At 52.7% G+C, this 11,505-nt stretch overlaps 1 protein-coding gene across 1 annotated transcript in view; it reads right to left on the bottom strand.

Moving 5' to 3' along the window:
* Positions 1-2,432: 2,432 nt before the first annotated feature.
* The window catches only part of Adgrg3 (adhesion G protein-coupled receptor G3), a 16,246-nt gene continuing 7,173 nt past the window's right edge, over positions 2,433-11,505 (bottom strand). The window contains exons 3-12 of the mRNA XM_013012805.1: positions 11,170-11,308; positions 9,137-9,283; positions 8,333-8,467; positions 7,583-7,622; positions 7,329-7,420; positions 7,094-7,206; positions 5,896-6,176; positions 5,561-5,654; positions 4,260-4,534; positions 2,433-2,998 (exon numbers count right to left, since the gene is read on the bottom strand). Coding sequence (XP_012868259.1) covers positions 2,886-2,998; positions 4,260-4,534; positions 5,561-5,654; positions 5,896-6,176; positions 7,094-7,206; positions 7,329-7,420; positions 7,583-7,622; positions 8,333-8,467; positions 9,137-9,283; positions 11,170-11,308 — 1,429 coding nt within the window. The 3' untranslated portion in view covers positions 2,433-2,885. The remainder of the gene's footprint in view (positions 2,999-4,259; positions 4,535-5,560; positions 5,655-5,895; positions 6,177-7,093; positions 7,207-7,328; positions 7,421-7,582; positions 7,623-8,332; positions 8,468-9,136; positions 9,284-11,169; positions 11,309-11,505) is intronic.

Below are 11,505 nucleotides of genomic sequence, written 5' to 3'. Positions count from 1 at the left end.
AACATAGTAGGCAGGCACTCAACAACTTAAGCCCCAGCTCTACTTATTTTAGAGAAAGAGGCCCATAAAAGTCATAATGTGACCCTGGGAAGACTTCAGACAACACTGATGAGTTAGACAGGGCAGGGGAGCTCATGAAATGGGAGAGGCCAGAGGAGAGGGCAGGTATTATGTAGAGCGAGGGGCTGGAGGAATAAGTGACAGGTGTCACTCCTCTCAAGTATTCATTTACACCTCTCTACCCATTCCCTTGTCCCTTCCCTAAAGACAACCATTCTGATGTGTTCTTTTTCCAGTGTGTATTTTGCTGGCAGGTGGGTGTGGGGTCTATGGCCAATACTGCTGAGTGGGTCCATGCTAACGACCCCTCATTCTCCCAGTGATTGAGACCCAGCATACAACCCTCCCCGCACCCCCCCCCCAGTCACCAAGTTTTCTTTTCCTGGGGCTTGAACTCAGGGCCTGGGCACTGTCCCTGAGCTTCTTTTGCTCAAGCCTAGTACTCTACCACTTGAGCCACAGTGCCACATCCAGCTTTTTCTGTGTATTTACCTTTTTAAGGAAAAAAAAACCTGAAAAACACATAGAGTGCTCCAACTTCTCTCTGACCCACAGCTGCATGCTTTCTTTCTTCCCACAGGCTGAAAACCCAGGGAAGGGCGTGGAATATTTCCAGATCTGGGTAAAGTTGTTTGGGTTGCTGTCTGCAATCATTTCCTATCTTTTAATATTAAGTTGCCTAAAGTGAGATCCTAGAGCAAATATGTTTTATTGCTTGTATATTTGTTATGTTGAAATGAAAAGATACTAGGTGTGAAGAAACTTAGGTAGAACAGAGAACCAGTCAGGATGCCATTGGGATATATCAAGGCCTGCTTTGCCTTGGCTTATGGGTGGAAAGGGGGGTGTGTGTTGGGAGTCACTTCTACCTTGCCCTCAGGCAGGGAAAGGACTCCGCCCCTCAGCCCAGGCATGGCCCTGGGCTGGGGTGGGTAGGTCTCTAGATAAGGAGAGTCACTCATGGTGATCATGCCTCTTACCTGTGCCAGGAAACAGCCACCAGCGTGTGGGTAGACAGCCTATAGAGTCTGCCTGGGAAAAGCTACTGGAGTAGGAACAAGGTGTCAGATTCTTCTTTTTCCCAGAGAAGGAATCAGCACCCCAGGGAAGCCCAGACTTGGCTTCAGTCCAGCCTGTGTTGGACAGGTGTCTGGGACCCCTCCCCACCAGCCCAACATCCTTGGCGTATCTTTGTGTAAGTCAGGTGGATGAGGGGACAGTCAACTAATCCTGAATTGGTGCTGGACACAAATTTCCTTACCTTGTTCTCAAGATAAGGCAAGGACTTTAACGCCCACTTTATGGAGAAGGAAGTGGGTCTCAGAAAGGTGGCTTACTCCTGAATAGCAGAGTCAGAATTGAAACCCTGCCCAGCAGGCCTGAGCAGATGTTTCTGGGATTACTTAGCTCTCCAACTTGGAGAGACTTTGGGGAAAGGGAGCCCTGAGACTTTCCATCTGAGAAACAGATGTCTGAGAAGATAGGACCACCCCCACCCACCCCAGTCTGTCCACAAGAAAAAAAAAAAAAACCAGACTGCGGCTCAACGGAGAGTTCACAGTCTAGGATGTCCCTTCTGAGAACACAGCACTTGCATGAAGTGTGGCCTTCCTGTCGGTTGGTGTGGGGGAGGGGAGAGGCCCAGGCCTTTGGGCCGTGGGGGTGGGGGGGAGGGAAGGGGTGGTGAAGAGGGCATAAGCACCCAGTTAGTGGGGGCAGCGGACTGGTAAGCCACAGCTTATCAAAGGATTTGATAAGGACTCTGACTCCCCATCTTGAGAGAGGCTGCGAGGGTGTATGTGGTTAATGGGGCGGGGAGGGGGACAGGAAACTTTGGAGGCTGTGGAGCCAGGGGAGGGGAGGGACATGTTGTATCTCTGCTGCCACCTGCCTGTGCAGACACACAGAGGAGACTCCTCTCCTCTCCCTTCTCCTCTCCTCCTCTTCCCCATTGTCATTTCTGCTGCCTTTGGCTTCCTACTGGCGAAACCAGCCTGTGACTGGAAAAGGAGGTCCAGCCACTGGAAATGACCTAACCCAGCTGTGTCCAGCCTGAGGTGCACGCCTTGACATAGAGCCTGCCAGCCTGGGGCCAAACTCATGCACCCATCTGCTCAGCCAACTGGTATTTATTGAAATCTTTGTGCTGGTATTTGGTTGGGCGTGGTAGTCGTGGTGAGTCAGGCGGTCCAGGAGCCCTGATGCTGGGGCCTCAGCTCACCCTTTCCTCACTTGTCCCTTGGCCCCACACAGTGACCAGCCAGGAGAGGAGGGCTGGCCTAGAACCCCTGCTTCTGTCCACACTCCTGGCAGCCAGGGAGGGAGGGAGAGCTGGCTCCGAATAGCATTGGCACTGAGTGGTATTCTCACACTGGAGGGGCCACAGCCACTGGGGGTGGGGTCTTTTTGAGGGGGCAGGCAGAGATCTGAACAGACCACCCCAGAGCACACCTTCAGGCCACAACAAATCCAATGTCCCAGAGCATCATGGGCCCTGCTTGGCCCTGGCGTGGGAGCAAGTGATGGGGGAGTAAGGGGCACTGGGATCCTCTTGGGTCTCAAGCCCTTCTTGCGACCAAAGGAAGGAGATCACAGGAGGAAGGCTGCTGTGCTTTGGAAATAGGACAGGGGGTAAATGTGACTTCAGAAACTTTAGCTTCTTGGACCCACAGACCTATCTGGATGGGGCCTTTGAAGCCATATGGTCTAACCTGGACCTCATCTTCTCCCTCTCCAGGCATACTGTCCAGAGAAGGCTCAGAAAGAGGCAGGGAACTGCCCAAGGTCACACAGTAAACCAGAGCTGAGAGCTGGGCTGCAGCCTCCTATTCTTGAGACACGGAGGGGGCCTGGTCCAGGCGGGCGGTCCCAGAGGTTGAGGACATGGTGCTCTGAGTTGGGAAGTAGAGGACAGTGAACCAGCAAAAGATGAAGACACCTGTCATGGAGAGAGAGCTTCTGTGAGCCTGGGGCAGCCACAAGAAGGAGACATGCAAGAGCTCGTGAAAAATATTTAGGCAAAAATGCGCCTACTCCTTAGAGACAATCTTAGAAATGAGAAAACCAAATACACAAAAAAATCACCTTGAACTAAAATAGCTACATGTATCTAGAAAAGGCAAATTAAAGGCATTTCTAGACCCACAAAATAACCACTATCACTCTAGAGGGTTCTCACACTATCTTTCTATAAAAGATGACTACAGGATGTATTTAGCAAGACGAGGGAAGATGTGGAGTGGAGGAAATTAGAAGAGGCACAGAAATTGAGAAATACAAGTTTTGTGTGTTTGAAGAGAATTTATAATTTAAAAAAAATACTACACGGGGGCTGTGAATGTGGGTTAGTGGTAAAGTGCTAGCCTTGAGCAACTGAAGCTCAGGGACAATGCCCAGGCCCTGGGTTCAAACCCCAGGATTGACAAAAAAAAAAAACAAAAAACAAAAAAACAAAAAATCACCACTACACACAATAGTAACAATATTGAGAAGAGTCCAATGGGAAGGTGAAATGTCCCAAGGGCTCTGCTGTCTATAAGAGGAAGAGAGAAACACTGAATAACTCAGACTCTGATGAGATGAAACTCAGCAAAGTGAGGTGTGTGGACTTAGATATTACCATAACTTATATGAGAATAATGATATTATGATTTCAAGATATGTTTCTCCCTGGCCCTTAACCTTAGATGGTCCAAAAGTAATAACTTCTATTGCTATTAATTTAGATTCCCTATTCAGAAGGAAAGATCTAGCTGGGTTAAGCACCAAATACAACAGTCATTGCATTCCTTCTGGGAAGGCTCCCGAGACTGTGTTCATGTGCCCATCAAGTCACCTGACCTTGTCCATGTGACTGATTGGGCCAGAGATGGTCACCTGATAGGTCCTGGAGTGCTGAGGGGGCCATATTGGGTAGTCATTTGGGGCCATAATCTTCATGGGCAGAATAATTCAAGAGTTTCTACAGATGGTAGCAGAGACAACATCCAACTCCAGAATGAAAGATAGGGGAAAGCCTTGCTTTGGTTTGAGTGGCTTTACCTGACCCAGTTAACAGCCTCTCTTGCTGCCCTGGATCCTAAGAGAGCCCTGGGTATTTCAAATCAGTATTTTGGGATTGAGCTCATCTGAGTAGGATCCTGTTTCCTGTAACGCCTCCTCTCTCCCATTTCCTGGGACCACTCTACTGGGAGCCTTACCTTGTAGAGAGTTGAAAAGGGCAAAGACATAGATGGTGGACAGGCCCAGGGGCGTGAGGATGGCCAGTCCCCAGGTCATGCCCACCAGGCTTGAGAGGCCCAGCACGGTGAGGACAGCCTTCCAGCTCTGCTCCGGTTCCTTGCCAGCTATGACACTGGACAGACTGAAGATTTTCCAAGCCACCAGGGCTAGCACCCCAGCGTTGAAGAGGAAGGTGATGAGGAAGTAGCTGTGGACGGTGACATAAAGGGCCACTTCTTTCTGGAACCAGCACCTGGAGGGGGTGGGCGGCCACTGTGACTCGGGGAGGTAACCCCTGCGCAGCAAGCTCCAGACGTCTCCCCTGACTATCCTTTCGTACCAAGAAGGTGGTTCTTCCCACACCCCTGCTTTCCCACCCGGCCATCCTCGCCTGCTTTCCTGCTGGGTGCAAGCCATCCACAGGTCCAGCCACCCTTGGTGTGAAAGGACCAAGTCAGCCCCAAAGATCATTTTATTACTGAAAATTATGGTGCCGAACCCTGAACTAGCTGTCACCCTGTAAATCAAACGGTTTGGCATAAACATCCCACCTTCTGCTCAACCTGAGGAATCCTCCTGGAGGAGCGCCAGGGCAGCTCTTCCATGGAAAGTGACTCCCCATCCCCTGTAGTCCCCCCCAGACACACGTGCATTTAAGGCCCCAGGCTCCACCAGACCAGCCTAGTGCAGAGCCCTGGCCCAGGGGTGGCTACCATGAGAAGTCATCAGTGGGCATCCAGGTGGGCCCAGCTGCCCTGCTCCCTGTACTGCAGGAGGCCTGAAGGGCATCTACTTCCCATTGTAAAGATGGGGAGACTGAGGCTTGACAGGCTTGCCCAAGGTCCTACCATGGGTAGGCAGCAGGGCCTGGCTCCATCTAGGCTGCTCAGACTTGTGGGCAGGTGGTGCCTTGCACCAGGGCCCCTAAGTGACAGGCAGGTGGTTGAAATCCCAGTCTCTCCTTACCAAGCTGAGCTCTGGGCATGGGGCGTCACAGGAGGTAGGGGTGGCCCCGGCTAGAGAAAGGCATTCTGCCTCCTGGTTCAATCCCCCCTCCCTGCCCAGAGCCCCCTCTCCCATTTCATTTTTCTTTTCAGTTTACCCAGCTAGGCCACCAGCCAGCAGGATGTGAGGATCCTGTCTGCCTGGACAAACTTACCCTCTCTTCCTAGGATTCCCTCCTTGCCAGCCTTGAGACATGAAGCTAGGGTCTGACAGCCCCCGCTCCCCACCACCCCCCGCTCCCCACCACCCCCCGCTCCCCACCACCCCCACTCACAGCTCCAGTGTGGTTCGGTTTTCCTGGTCACGGATGGTGTAAAGCCCATAGCTGTTGGCACTCCCAGTGCCAAGGACCACAAGGGCAGGCAGGCCTGGGTGTGAAAGGAAAAACATGTGACATTGTCTGGGCCCCCGTGGCATATGCCCCTCTGATCCTCTCTAGCCATCCAAGAGAACATTTCTCTGTCTCTCTATCTCTGTCTCTGTCTCTCTCTCTCAGCAGTCTACCCTCTCCCTGAGCAGTCTACCCTTTCAGTCTACTTCCTGTCTATTCTCTGTCTGCTCCCTGAGTGATCTACCCTCCAGTCTCCCCCCCCCCCCTGCAGCTCCTACCCCAGCCTAGCAGGCCCAGCTTCAGGAAGTAGTGTCCAAAGTAAGTGTTGAAGACCCGGATGGTGAGCAGGTAGAGGTGGAAGGCTTCCAGGCCCATCCAGGTGAACGTACAAAGTAGGAAGTAATGGAAAATGGCAGCCCGGACCCAACAGGAAGCAGGGGAGCCTTGGGAGCCGCTCCCTGAATTGATCAGGAAGGCTAGATTCAGGAGGAACAGGCTGCTGCTCAGGGCCACGTGGATCTTGGGGGCATCTTCTGACTTGAACCTTTGCAGGGAGAGCCTGAGGTGAGAAAAGGTAATTAGAGACACCAAGGAATGGCAGCTTCTGGGGGAGAGCCCAAGTCCAGCCACCCCACCATCTTGGATCCATCTTCACAATCCTGGCTCTCATCCCAATGGCCAGATTGTACCAATATCCCTTCCGATTTTCTGTACTAAGTTTTGCCCCATAGCAGGTAGTTAGAGAAAGGGACCACACACTGTGCAATTTTTTCAATCTCTGGTTAGTCTATAATTAGTTTGGAATGAACTGTTCTTAAAGAAAGACCTCAGTTTGGGGGCTTTATTTCTGTCTGAGCATCTATGTCACCACCACATGCTTTGCGGAGCTCCTGATGCTCTGAATGGGGCTTTTTATGGCATGGGTGATAGGAAGTTGTGAGAGGCAGAGAAAATCAAGTCCTGGGGTGGGGTGGCTCGCTTGAACTCCTGGATCTAACCCTGCCTGAAGGCCTCGCAACTTGGGTTTTTTAGTTATATGAACCATACAGGCTTTATTGTGATTACGTCAATGTAGGTTGAGTTTCTGCCACATATAACTGAAATGACTGACAGGTGTCCACCCCTCTAGCCCTACTTTGTCATGGAGACTCAAGGAGGGGCTGGGCGCTAGTTTGTAATCCTAGGGTGAGAGGTGAGGACCTCAGTTCAAAGCCAGCCCAGGCATGAAAAGTTTATGAGACTCTTATCTCCAATTAATCACCAGAATATCAGAAGTGGTACTGTGGCTCAAAGTGAGAGAGCACTGGCCTTGAGCAAAAGCACTCAGGAACATCACCCAGGCAGGAGTTCAAGACCCACAATCAAAAAAGGGGGGAGGAAAGGGGGTGTCAGAGACAGCCCATCAGGGCTCCTTTTACTCTAGCTTCTGTCTCCCTGGGGAAGGAGGGAGCTGTGGGTGGCACAGGAGTCACCCACCTCAGGATAACATAGAGAAGCATGGTGAAGGCCAGGAAGATCATGGAGACGCCACAGCCTGCTTGGGAGATGCGCGTGAGGACCTGCACGGTGGCCATATCCAAAACTGGCCTCTGTGGATGACCCCAAACCCAGTCTACATTAGTGAAAGGCTGGGCTCACCACCCCCAAAGGCTGTATGGGGCAGCCTCCTCAGGTCTTGAGGAGTCCTGAGGCAGGCAGAGCAGGCAGTTACCAGCAGCAGGGCGAAGAAGGTCAGGTGGTCACAGCGGCAGACGGTCCCCTCAGCCCCCAGCTCCGTGGAGCAGCCCTTGGAGTTCCAATCTCCTGTGGGACACACACACAGACACACACACGGACACACACGGACACACACACACACACACACACACACACACACACGGGAGGTGAAGGGAGAGGCAGGGAACAAGACAAAGGGTTGGTGGGGCCTCCCACTCAGCCTACCCCAGAGGGTCATCCAGGCCCTACCTTTACTCCCATCCCAGAACACACAGGTAAGGATCATGTTCTGAAACCAGAGAGTTGGGGTCAACAGAGGAAGGAGGGAGGTTCCCAAGGGTGTAGCCCACCTATGCATTAGGTGGAAGGTGTTTGGGTGGTTTGCATGGGAAAACTGACTGTGTGTGTGTGTGTGCGTGCATGTGTGCATGCGTGCATGTATGCATGCGTGTGTGCATGTGCGTGTGTGTCTGTGTACTGGGGATTGAACTCAGGGCCTGGGCAATGTCCCTGAGTTTTGTTGCTTAGAGCTGATGCTCTGCCACTTGAACCACAGCCCCACTTCTGGCTTTTTGTTGCTTCATTGGAGATAGGAACCTCATGGATTTTCCTACCTGGGCTGACTTCAAACTATGATCCTCAGATCTCAGCCTCCTGAGTAGCTAGGATTACAGGTGTGAGCCACCAGCACCTGACAGACAGCATTGTTTGCGGGACCCTGGACTAGCATGTGAAGGGTGCAATCATGCTGAGCTGTGAGTGGGGGATGGCCTGTCTGCACATGGGCCCTTGGGGAGTGGTGGATGGGTGCCCACAGGGGGGTGTGCGCCTGTGACCTCCAGAGTGGGAGGGGACACAGCTGCATGTGCACGCATGTTCCTGGTCACAGTGTGTATGTGGCCCTAATGGCTGCTCTTGGGTTCAGGGCTCCATGTTTGCTCTGAGCTCATGTGAATGTGTGGGCTCACCATCCTGGCCGGCTCCAGGTAGAGGACTTACAGGGGGCTGACGCTGGTGTGAGAAGGTGATCTCCAGAGGCTCTGACAGTCCTGTGACGGGTGTGTGGCCCACACTCAAACCCACCACGTGACTGTTCAGCACACGACTACCATTGTCCAGGAGGAGCCGGGGGCCCTGTGAGGGAGACAGGGAGGCCAGGCTGCAGGAGATGCTAGGCCAGCCCAACCCAGAAGCTCCAGGACTTGGGGCCATGGCCTGGAGGGGGACAGGGAACGTGAACCACCTGCTACTGTCATCTTGCTTGCACTGGCCTGGGTTCTATGGGCCAAATCACCTGTGCCAAGCTGTGCACCTGACAGCTCTCCATTGCTGAGCTTCAGAGCTCCTCTGCCCTCTTAGCTGGAGGCGCACAGGCTAAGATTAGCCTAGAAGTAGGGTACTAGGGGGCATCTCCAGGTGGGCGAGTATACCCATATCTGGGGATATACACACGTATCTGTTTATAGGTGGACAAACACCCACTTCTGGGTCCACACACCTGGCACACACCTGCAGAGTTGCATCTGAGCATCAGAGTTGCATGTTGTACACAAGGATTTGTGAACACCTGAACCCCATTCACTAGTGGGGGCACTGGAGTAGGGGGTGCCAGCATGAGTCTGGAGTCCATAAACTCTAGAGACCTGGCTGCATTAGAGATGCTAGGCGGGCAGGGGGGTGGAGGGAGTACTCGCCCCTTTCCTCCATTGATGCCCTGCAGTGAGGGCAGGCTGGGACCTGGGACCCCCGGCAAAGCTAGCATTGAACTTGGCATCTACCCAGAGTCTTCAGCAGACCTCCTACCTTGAAGACATCTCCCATGCTGATGTCCAGGACAGTTATGGCCAACCAGACCGTAGACCCATTGCTGGGCAGGGCTGCAAAAAGGCTCTTGGGAAGGCGGACTCGGTCAGGGGGCTCATCCTCATCCTTGGCCACCTGCCTCGGAACCTATAACCACACACCCAGTGGATGTCATCTTACCCCAGCGATTCCAGCTCCAACACTGGCCCTGCCACCACTGCAGGTTGGGAAGGGCATTGAAACAGATGAGTGGCCACAGGACCTGGGGACTGACAGCCCTGACAGGCTGGATGCCAGGGCTCAGACCAGCTCCTCTCTTCCCAGAGCCTGTGAAGAGGGGCTGAAGACTCCTGGTCAGGCATCATCTGTAGTGTGGAGACGCATCCACCCAGCTGGGTTGGCCAGTATAGGAAGCGGGCCATGGTCTTCCACCAACACACAGCCCTGCATCTACACACAGCTTGACAGTGACTGTGTCTGCTTCTGACACGTAGAGAAAACAAGGCCATCAGGAAGGGAATGCAGGAGGGGAGCAAGGGCAGAGGTGAAGGACACCTGAAGTCATAAGATTGCATTCCTGTTTGCCCAACACATTAAAAATAAATCTAAAAATGGTCATCATATTCAAAACTTCAGTGGCAATCACAAGGCGTGATTTTTTTGTTTCCATTCTCTGAGTTCCTGGTGTCCTGGGGCTGCAGTGTGGTGGCCCCTGGTCCAGCCTCCAAAAACACCAAGATCATTGGAACAGGGAAGGCAAAGGTGGAGGCTGATGGTGCTAATTTCTCTAAATATCATGAAAAGGCCAAGTGGGCCAGGCTCTGGGGGGATGGCAGAGCGGGATTCACACCTGTAATCCTAGCTACTCAGGAGGCTGAGATCTGAGGATTATGGTTTGAAGCCAGCCCCTTCAGGAAAAGTCTGTGAGACCCTTATCTCCAATTAACCACTGGAAGCAGAGCTGTGGCTCAAGTGGTAGAGTGTTAGTCTTGAGCACAAAAGCTCAGGAACAAAAGCCCAGGCCCTGAATTCAAGCCCCAGGACTGGCACAGAATAAAAAGAACATGTTGGAAGATTCTGAGGTCTGTGTGCACCCCACACTCAGCAGCTTGGGTAACATAATGGATTGAAGAAGACCCCCTCAGCTTACCACACCCCCTCTCCAGATGGAAGAGACCCTTGATGATGAACAGCTTGCCTGCTGCCTGGGCCTTTACCTTCCCCTCACTGGGAACTGCTACTGAGCCCTCCTCATTCCAAGAATTCCCCAGGTTTTATCTCATTTATTTCTCCCTAGGGCCATAAACACCTTCATCACTTTACAGATGAAGAAACAGACACTTGAGGTAATTTGCTACCAGGTGCAGTGGTGCCTACCTTTAACCCTAGCTACTCAGGAGGCAGAGAGCAGGAGGATCCCAGTTTGAGGCCAGCCAAGACAAAAAGTTAACAAGACATCATCTTGACAAATAAGCTGGGTATGATGATTTACACCTGTGATCCTAACTAGGTGGAAGGCTGAGGTAGGAGGATCTCTGTTTGAGGCCAGTGGGGTATGGGAGGGGAGATGTCTGAAGACAGGACACAAGCAGTGATCCTGAGCTTAACGCCCTCCCCCCCCCACACTTGGTAATTTTAATTTGCTCATGATTTGCACTTAGACCAGAATAAATCAGAGTCCTCCCCCCGCAGCCCTCGGGTGCTGGCTCCAGATGTTCCTGGGAGAAAACTCCCGGGGAATTTTGGACTTGGAGGAGGCTGAGGACTCCTCTTCCAGATGTGAGCTGTGGGGTGCAGAGAGGGAGAGGAAGTTCTGCAGGCAGTGGTGGGAGGCCCATGCTCAGAGCCCAGGTCCCCAGCCTCCACCCCAGCCCCCAGCCCCAGCATCATGCAAAGCTCTACAGAAGGGACCCACCAGAGCTAAGCTTTGCTGGCTCTCTCTGGTGGCTGAAATGCAGACCAAGAATAATAGAGTCCCAGCCAGCCAGCTGAGGGATCTGGGGGCCTCCTCTGCTGACTGGGGGTTTTCTTACCTGAGAGAACTTGTGAGAGAAAAGCAGGTCTTCTGAGATGTCAGTGCTGACATTCTGGACCAAAGCCTTCACAAAAGGCATATCCACTGTCCCCACAATATTCTTCCCCAGAAGGTAGGACTCGTAGCGCAGCCAGTACCTGCAAAGGATCAGGGGTCAGCGGAGTGAAGTTCTTGCAGGCTGAGTTGCCCATTCATCCGATTCTTAGGTGACAGCTGCTCACTCAGAATATCAAAGACCCAGGGCTGGGAAGGTGGCTCAGTGGTAGAGCGCTTGCCTTGCATGCCTGAGGCCCTGGGTTCAATTCCTCAGCACCACATAAGCAAAAAGAAAAAA

This window comes from Dipodomys ordii, unplaced genomic scaffold, assembly GCF_000151885.1.
Source record: "Dipodomys ordii isolate 6190 unplaced genomic scaffold, Dord_2.0 Scaffold18, whole genome shotgun sequence".
NCBI lineage: Eukaryota > Metazoa > Chordata > Mammalia > Rodentia > Heteromyidae > Dipodomys > Dipodomys ordii.
Note: the sequence above shows the minus strand (reverse complement) of the source record. Positions and strands in the feature narration are given on the sequence as shown.